The sequence below is a fragment of the Merops nubicus genome, unplaced genomic scaffold, assembly GCF_000691845.1.
Source record: "Merops nubicus isolate BGI_N331 unplaced genomic scaffold, ASM69184v1 scaffold23008, whole genome shotgun sequence".
Taxonomy (NCBI): domain Eukaryota; kingdom Metazoa; phylum Chordata; class Aves; order Coraciiformes; family Meropidae; genus Merops; species Merops nubicus.
This window is the reverse complement of record NW_008625673.1, coordinates 18,512-27,196: the sequence shown is the minus strand read 5'-3', so window position 1 is coordinate 27,196 and position 8,685 is coordinate 18,512. Positions and strand designations below refer to the sequence as shown.

The 8,685-nt window shown below is 46.3% G+C and overlaps 1 protein-coding gene across 1 annotated transcript in view; it reads right to left on the bottom strand.

Annotated features, from left to right (window-relative positions):
• Positions 1 to 123: 123 nt before the first annotated feature.
• LEPR (leptin receptor) overlaps positions 124 to 8,685 on the bottom strand; it is a gene marked incomplete at its 5' end in the record, with an annotated part of 23,395 nt that continues 14,833 nt past the window's right edge. The window contains 5 exons of the mRNA XM_008945763.1: positions 124 to 939; positions 4,973 to 5,048; positions 5,688 to 5,790; positions 6,226 to 6,321; positions 7,281 to 7,463. Coding sequence (XP_008944011.1) covers positions 124 to 939; positions 4,973 to 5,048; positions 5,688 to 5,790; positions 6,226 to 6,321; positions 7,281 to 7,463 — 1,274 coding nt within the window. The remainder of the gene's footprint in view (positions 940 to 4,972; positions 5,049 to 5,687; positions 5,791 to 6,225; positions 6,322 to 7,280; positions 7,464 to 8,685) is intronic.

Sequence of the window (8,685 nt, the reverse complement as noted above, 5' to 3'; positions counted from 1 at the left end):
TGCTGAAATCCTGGCACTCAAATACAGAACCAGTTACCCAGCTTCACAACAGGAGAGGGGAAACCAGAGGAACGTATCGACACCTAAAAAGCCACGACGAGCATCAAATGGTGGTGTGAGGAGTTAAGAGTTTTTCTCTGTGGTCTCTTGCACCTTGACAGCAGTCATCTGAAACTGTGGCACGTAGGGCACGGTGCTTTGACACTTCAGGCTACTTTGGATCAGAGCATTTAGAGCAGGTGGTGGACGCTGGAGCAGCCCCACATCTTTGAGCAGGTTGGTTGTGTGCAGCTGACACATCAGCCCAGAACCCTGTGTTATAAAAATGTCCCTTTCTCCTTTTTCCAGGGATGTTACCCCGAGGTAGCAGAGGTTCCTCTCGGGACTAGCTCCATCTGCAAAAGCATCCTCCTGATCTGAAGGCTCTGAAAAGCCCTCTGAAGAAATAAGGGAAAGGGAAAGAGTCTTGCTGGGCTGCCTGCCAGGCGGGTCAGGGAGGAGGAGCAATGTTGTGTTCCCCACCTCCCAGGAGCTGCTCGAGAAGGTGCCTCTGACTACAGAGTCTTCAACAAAGAAGCATCTACCAGAGCAATTTTCTAGATTCCTCTCCTCTTCGTAGAGCCCACTGGATGCAGAGCTGCTGATGATAGTGGCATATTTAACATCCGCCTGCCTGGCTGCTTCTCCATGGACGTGGTCATCCTGGGAGCCCTCTGAGAAGCTGCTGCTGTTGAACTGGCTGCTGGAGCAAGCAGAGTCGTGTTCAGAGTCTTGAATTTTTGTAAACATCGAATCGATTACTAAAAAATCTTGTGTGTCTTCTTTCTTCAGGGTTTTAGTAACTGTGATGTCTTCCAGCGCGATTTCGGGCTCCAGAAGAAGAGGCTCAAATGACATTGCTTCAGGGTGCTTGATAAAAAGATGCTCAAATGTTTCAGGCTAGAAGAAAAGAGATATTTTAATGCTTATCTCTTATTCAATAGCTTTATTTCAGTAGGAAGCTACTGATTTTAAGAATCACAGACAAAACCCCCATAGTTTTAGTAGCAGTGTAGAGCTGAAAAGGCTCTAAAGCTCTTTTTCCTCTTTTTTTTAGGTCTGTGTGTAGGTGAAGACTGAGACAGGAGAAAAAAGCAAGACCCTGTTTGTGTGTGAGGGGCTTTTGAGCTCAGAGAGAAGCAGCTGAACGCTCCTGTTCCTCCCAACATCACTAAACATGCCCATGCTGTTAAAAAAAACCACCCAAGGCTCAAATTCAGCCTTTCTGTAGCAATTTTAGGGTGTTCCCAGCTGAGCAGCAGCTGTATGTTAGAACTGCAGGAAGGGAAACATGGTTATGGTGGAGCCACGTGTGTTTTACCCCTGCCTGATATAGGTGTGTGTAAAATACACAACAGTGGGAGCTGACAGCAAAACTTCTGCTGCCCCATGGAAGCCATCTGAGAATCACAGAACCATGAAGGTTGGAAAAGGCCTCCAGGATCATCAAGTGCAACTGTCAACCCAACACCACCACGAGCACTAAACCACGGCCCCAAGTGCCACTTCTATATGTTTTTTGAGCCCCTCCAGGGATGGGGACTCCAGCACCTCCCTGGGCAGCCTGGGCCAAGGCCTCACTGCTCCTGCAGCAAAGAAATTCTTCCTCATAGCCAATCTAAACCTCCCCTGGTGCAACTTCAGCCCCTTGCTCTCATGCTGTCACTGGTTACTTGGGAGCAGAGACCAACCCCCACCTCACTCCAACCTCCCTTCAGGGAGTTGTAGAGATCTTCCCTTGATGGACACAGCAATGCAGCAGCAGGCTACTGGTCCACTCCATGTGTACTGCCCACAGGGGCATTTTCAAAATGGGAGACAGATATTATTAGCAGGAAGCTTTGAATAACCAAAAAAAACCTGCATTACCTCCTGACACAGCCTCCTACAGCCACAGCTGCCTTCTCCTGAACAGAGAGGGTTTAGAGCCCTTCCAAACTGCTCTTGCTCCCTCACCCCAGCCCCAGTATCTGCTCTTATAAATGCATATGTGTACCACACAAAATATCCAGAGATCTTGGCTGCAAAGATTAAACATATCACGTTCAGAGAGGGGTGTGTTGTCTGGCAGAGGCCACCATCTGTCACTACCATTGCTTATGAAAACATATCAGAGATTTAATCAAATACAAATCACAACCCAACAGCCTGAGGAGCTGTGTAACTCCAGCACACCAGCAAGCACAGAGCAGAGAGGGTGAGGAGTGCTGGGTGTCCATGGTATGGATGGGCAGGGTGTGATCTGGGCACAAACTGGGCTCAACCACAGGTCTCTGCAAGAGAGAGGCTCATTCCCCTGCAAAATACCTGTCGTTGTGTCTCAGGGATTACTCCAGGACTAGATCCTAAAGCTTGTTTACTTTTATTTACTATCCTATTGACCAAATAAGAGGAATTTTTATCATTTGGACATTATGTATACAGAGATTAGATACATGACCAAGTTTAGACACAAGACCAAGTTTAGATACAAACCCAAATCTAGATACAAGACCACGTCTAGATGCAAGACTTGCCTGATTTAGATGATGGTTTTCACCTCCTGCTGCTATGAAAGTATCATCAGAATAAAAAATACTCTATAAATGCAGTTCTGGAAGTACACAACGTGCTATATTGAATATACAAAGTAATGCTCAGATGTAGACTCAAGGGTTCAATATTGAGATGTAGCAGGACAAGAGAGATCTACATCAAGTGCCTTCAGAAAGACATCAGGACTTTCCAGTAGTGGTAGATCAGCTATTTATGTCATCAGTGCTTATTGGAGCCAAGGAAAGACACCACACACATATTGAGTGCTGTTTCTTTGACTGGACACTGCATGCATGCACACAAAAGTAGCATTTGTGCCTAAAAACATGGTTTCAAAGAACATTTCCTGGCCTTGGACACTCATGAGGGGAGTGAGAGATGGCCATGCTGACCTGAGCACAGGCACCATGCCTCCAGTGTGGCTAACACAGAAGAGGCAGGAGGTCTCAGACTCACATCAAACTCCCATTCCTCTCATACTTCCATGCATCATTTCTTCCAATTAATTATGGCAGAAGGCACATGATGATGGAGCACTACCACCAGGGTGTCAGCTTCTACCCTCTTTTCCTAGTTCAAACTTCAACCAGCTGGTGAGGAGAAGCATCTCCCACGTGCATCATGGAAGCTTCATCCACCTCTGCAGCCAGGGTTGCCCAGGGCTGTGCCAGGCTGCCCAGGGCAGTGGTGGAGTCCCCACCCCTGGAGGGGTTTCCAAGCCATGGAGATGTGGTGTGAGGGACACGGGGCAGTGGGGACCTGGCAGTGCTGGGGGAACAGTTGGACTTGACCTTAAAGGTCTCCTCCAAGCTCAACAATTCTACAATTCTACAGTTGTCACAAACTCCTTTTGCCCTGTATGAAAAGATTAAACAGACAAATCCAGGTGCACTGGTGCAACTCAAACTCGTGCAGTTTGGGGCTATTCCAAGAGTCCAGCACCATCCTCCAGAAGGAAGCCCAGGAGCTTCACTTAATGATCCATCAGAGAAGTACTTCAGCACATTAAAAAGCCACCAAAAAAAATTATTAGTTAAAAAATAAGCAGAAACTGCCCTAATGCCACTGAAATCAGATTTTCCTTGAGGATTTCTGGCTTGTTTTGTCCAATGTAGACCTCATGTTAGAGATTATTCAGGGACCTGCACTGGTGTGGCTGCAACAATGAAGTAAATAACATGCACGTTGGGATTGTCAGGAAAGAGCAAGGGAACAAAATCCCAGCAGGGCACAACACACCCAGTCTCTGCAGCCTCTGAGCTGCTGCTGCAACCCAAATGCACTTGAAAAGTTCAAAAGACCATAATGGGACAAGCAAGTACTTGTGCAAACACAGGATGTGATCACTTGGATGTGCCTGAAGTCAGTGGACACTCCCAAGCTTGCAAATTGTTCCCAAATTGGAACAAGAACTCTGTTAGAATAAAAAGCCACTTTCAAGTGAGGTCAATAACTGGGCAGATCTCCCACTCAAGCTGGAGAAATCCCAAACCAATTGGATGTCCCTGTTTCCACTGCTGTGTCCTGGGAAGGGCTGGGCTCTTCTGGCTCCTTTTGAAAGCCAGGGCTTGAAAGTCCTCAGCCCTTTGCTGGTAGCAGCCCCAGCCAGCAGGGCAGTGAAGAAAAGATAAAGCCACCAGATCTGAAGTAAGTGCTCCTACCTGTGCAAGCAACAAACCATGTTGTGGTCTCTGACATGGCCCTTGCTCCTCATTTTTATAAGGACATCTTAAGATTTCTTGGGAAAGTTACTTCTAGGATTCATTATAATTAAACAAATCAGCATTGTATTGTTATTTGTGCTTCCTGTCTTCTGAATATAAATAGAAAAATCTTCTAACAACTCTACAGGGGGCATGGGAGCTGCTCCAGTGGGTCTGCAGGCAGTGACCATGATTAGACTTCCAACAGTGTCCATCCTCTCTTCAAATGAAATAAAAGATGAGGAGAGGAACCTTCACTGGCAACACAACCTGAAAAACCTTCTGCCATTAGATACTCTTTTAGGAATAACAGGCCTGAATTTAGATTACTATCTCAATTCTTACCCATTGTCCAGCTCTGGGACCATAAAAAACTGTCTGCTGGTGCAAACTGGCTGAGTCCATGCCAAGGCTCTTGTCCCAGCTCATCCCATCACAGCTCCCAGTTCACACGCCCAACAGAGAGGACTTCACCCCAGCACAGAATCCAGCCTTTGATAGACATGTGGCACCCACTGAGGAGCAGAACCAGGCTGGCTGTGGGGTTCTGCAACTGATTTGACTGATTGCCCTGAAATTTAAACCCTCCCTACACTGAAGAAGAGATGCTGGCCTCTAACCAAGAGGTAGAGCTCAGTCCTGAGCATTGTCAGACCCAGGGGGTGGAGAAGAAGCACAGCCAGGGAAATACACACCTTCTGAAAATTAACTCCTTGTGCCCACGAGCAATTCTTGGGGTTTGGAACATCCTCCCAAAAGAGTTTCTTCATTCTGAAACATGAGGTCAATTCTGGAGTTGGTATTGTTCTCACATTCTGTACTGCTGTCACTCACCTTTGCCATGATCTATTTATCCAGAACACTCTGACAATGAAACAACCATTTTAGATATTACAGATGGCCAAAATCTAATAGAAAAATAAATAAAGAATCATAGAATTGTTTTGGTCAGAAAAGACCTTTAAGATCAATCAGGTGGGAGTTCTGCAAAATATAAAAGGTACAGGCAGTCCTTGCTGAGCATGACCCCAACCCACCTTCCACAGCACTCAGAGGGATTTTTTTCAGTTGGCATTTACTTCAGACCTTCATTTGTGATGGCAATTAAATATAGGACCCAGGGTGCTTTACAAATTCAAAGCACTTCATGATGCTCGTGCACTTGCCCACAAACCCCTCTGCAGGAGTGAGGAGTATGTGGTACCACAGAATCATAGAGTAGTTTGGGCTGGAGGGGACCTTCAAGATCATCCAGTTCCAACCCCCTTGCCATGGGCAGTACATCAAATATATGATAAAAATAATTCCTGGCTTTCCCCAGGAAGCCTCTGCCCAGCAGTTCATTATCTCAGCTGTTCCATCTTCTTCTAAAGGCCTTCTGGGGCCTTCACATGACAATGACCAACTCACCTTTGGTGTGAAACCAGCAATGCTCCAAGCAAGAGAACTGAGGTTGAAATGACGATGGGCAGAACCACGGAGAGGCTGGTGTTGTTCTCAGTTTCATATTCACCTGGAAATGAAAGGAATTCAGATAATAATGCAGCAAAATAATCACTCTGTGAACAAACAGTTTGCAACAGGGAAGTAACAATGAGCAGAAGCAACAGCTTCAGAACAAAACTATTTGGTAAATGGTTTTATTACATGTCAGCAAATCTCTACCTTGAGAAGAAGCAGACAAAGAGGAAGGAATGAAGTTAAATACTGAGGTAGCTCCTGCACCTCCGTGGAAGCTGCCCAGTGCTCAGGTCCCTCACTCAACTAATCCCACAAAGAGCTTTCAAATGCAAGCTACTGAAGCCTAGCTCACTCTTTGTAGTTATATTACAACTACTTTATTATTGACATACTTTTTTTTCTGGTGAGATACAGACATCTGCAGCTAAACTTTATTTTTACAAGCTCCTATTTAAGATAAAACATGGAGAAAGAACCCACAAGTCACCTTTGGTGAACTGATCCGTTGCTTTGGATTTGCCAACTCCTTCAGCAAACACGGGGTAGAGCCTGAACTGGTACTTCTCAATCAGAATGAAGTGATCTGGGAAGAGGAAATCAGCCCTTGGGAATGGAAACCATCACCCTGCTTTTAAACAGCAACCTCTGGTCACCTCTCAGAGTTCAGATCAGCCCAGAGAGGAGAACATGAAAGCCATCGTTTATAGACACATATTTTCATATTAGAAGATGAAAACAATCTGTACTGGATAATCTGTCATGGAATCAACACCTTTATGGAGCTACTTGAAAAACTTTGAAGCTTAAAGCTAAAATGCAACTGGAATCATAGAATCATAGAATCATTTAGGTTGGAAGGGACCTCCAAGATCATCAAGTCCAACCACCGAGCCACCAGGGCTCCAAAGTCCTCTGCCAAAACAGATCAGAATCTGTCAGGGTTGGAGGGGACCACAAGGATCCCCCAGTTCCAACCCCTCTGCCATGAGCAGGGACCCCTCCCACTAGATCAGGCTGCCCAGAGCCTCCTCCAGCCTGGCCTTAAAGACCCCCAGGGATGGGGCCTCAACCACCACCCTGGGCAACCCATTCCATGGGCCTCACCACTGCACACATGAACTTAACTAGCTGGTGTACTCAATATTCCAGAGCTGATTTTATGGTATTGCCAAAAAAAGCAGTATTTTTTAATACTCATGATATTATAATCAGAATAAATAGTAGTATTTATATCACTTAACAACAACAACAACAATAATAATAATAGTAATAGATTAAACTTACACAACTCATATGTAAAACTACACTCATGGTTTATGAGTATTAAAGCAAGATTCCTGAGCTTCATTCTTTGTTAATCTTGGTTATTAATGCAACAGTCAGTCCTCTAATGATAATCAAGAATCTCTCTACTGGTCCCACCCCTAAAAACCATCAGAACCAGAGAGGGGGTGAAAAAGGAATCTGAGAGCTCAGCAACGTTACATTCTTCTCTTCCATACCAACTAACATCATGAATTATATTTTCAAGTTTGCACTCACCATAAATATAATATTTACTAATATTTGGAGGAACTCGCACCCATTTCATCTCCTCTTCTTTGTTCAGGTTCTTCCACTCAATAACAAAAGATGTGATCTCGTGTAGCTGAGGTGACAGTGTCCAAAGCAAAATGACACAGGTGCTGTTCACCGGGTAGGCGCGAAGCGACCGCACGACGCCCACTGCCAGGAGAGGGAGAGGAGAGCTGTGGGGCACCAGCACCACGGCACGTGGGTCACACAGAGGGGACACTCCCAACTGCAGGAAGGGCTGTCAGCACCTCATCATCTCCTTGTGGAATTATCTTCTATATACAGTCGTTAAGGTTGGGAAAGACTTTGAAGATCATCAAGTCCAACTGTCAACCCAACACTACCATGAGCATTAAACCATGGCACCAAGGGCCATGTCTACATGTTTTTTGATCCTCTCCAGGGATGGTGACTCCAGCCCCTCCCTGGCCAGCCTGGGCCAAGGCCTCCCCACTCTGCCAGGGAAGAAATGCTTCCTCATATCCAAACCAAACCTCCTCTGGTGCAACTTAAGCCCTTCTCCTCTTGTCCTATCACTAGTAACCCGGGAGAAGAGACCAACACCCGCCTCACTCCAACCTCCTTCCAGGGTGTTGTAGAGAGCAAGTTCTCCCCAGATCCTCCCCAACACCCACCTCACTCCAACCTCCTTCCAGGGTGTTGTAGAGAGCAAGTTCTCCCCAGATCCTCCCCAACACCCACCTCACTCCAACCTCCTTCCAGGGTGTTGTAGAGAGCAAGGTCTCCCCAGATCCTCCCCTTCTCCAGACTAAACCCTCCCAGGTCCCTCAGCTGCTCCTCACAAGTCATGTTCCCCAAGCCCCTCCCCAGGTTCGTTGCCCTTCTTTGGACCTGATCCAGCCCCTCAAGGTCTTTATTCTACTGTGCTGACCCCAGCCCTCCAGCTGTGGCCTCCCCAGCACTGAGTCCAGGGGCACCATCACTTCCCTGCTGCTGCTGGTCACACTGTTTTTGGTATAATAGAGCCTGATCTCTAGTTCACATGAGTAAACCTGTTTCTTTGTAAGCCAGCAAAGCTTGCTTTGTACCTGCTGGTCCTGAACACCAAATAGATCAAGTTTCTTACCAGACACCAAACACTCTGAGTCCCCTGTGCACCTCCTTAATTATCACTCCTTAACTAAAAAACATCAGCAGCTACTGAACTGTCCCCATTTAGCAGGTGAAGTGCACGTGGAGAACCCTGTAAACTAAATCCCACGGAATCTCTCCCAAGGAAAACACCAGGATCATGATCCAGTCGGACAAACTCTTCCCATCACATCTCCCACCAACCAGAGGGTTTCCAAAACACGCTTACACACACCACCAGAAAGAATTTAATCCATAAAAATGCTTTTTAAGTGGCACC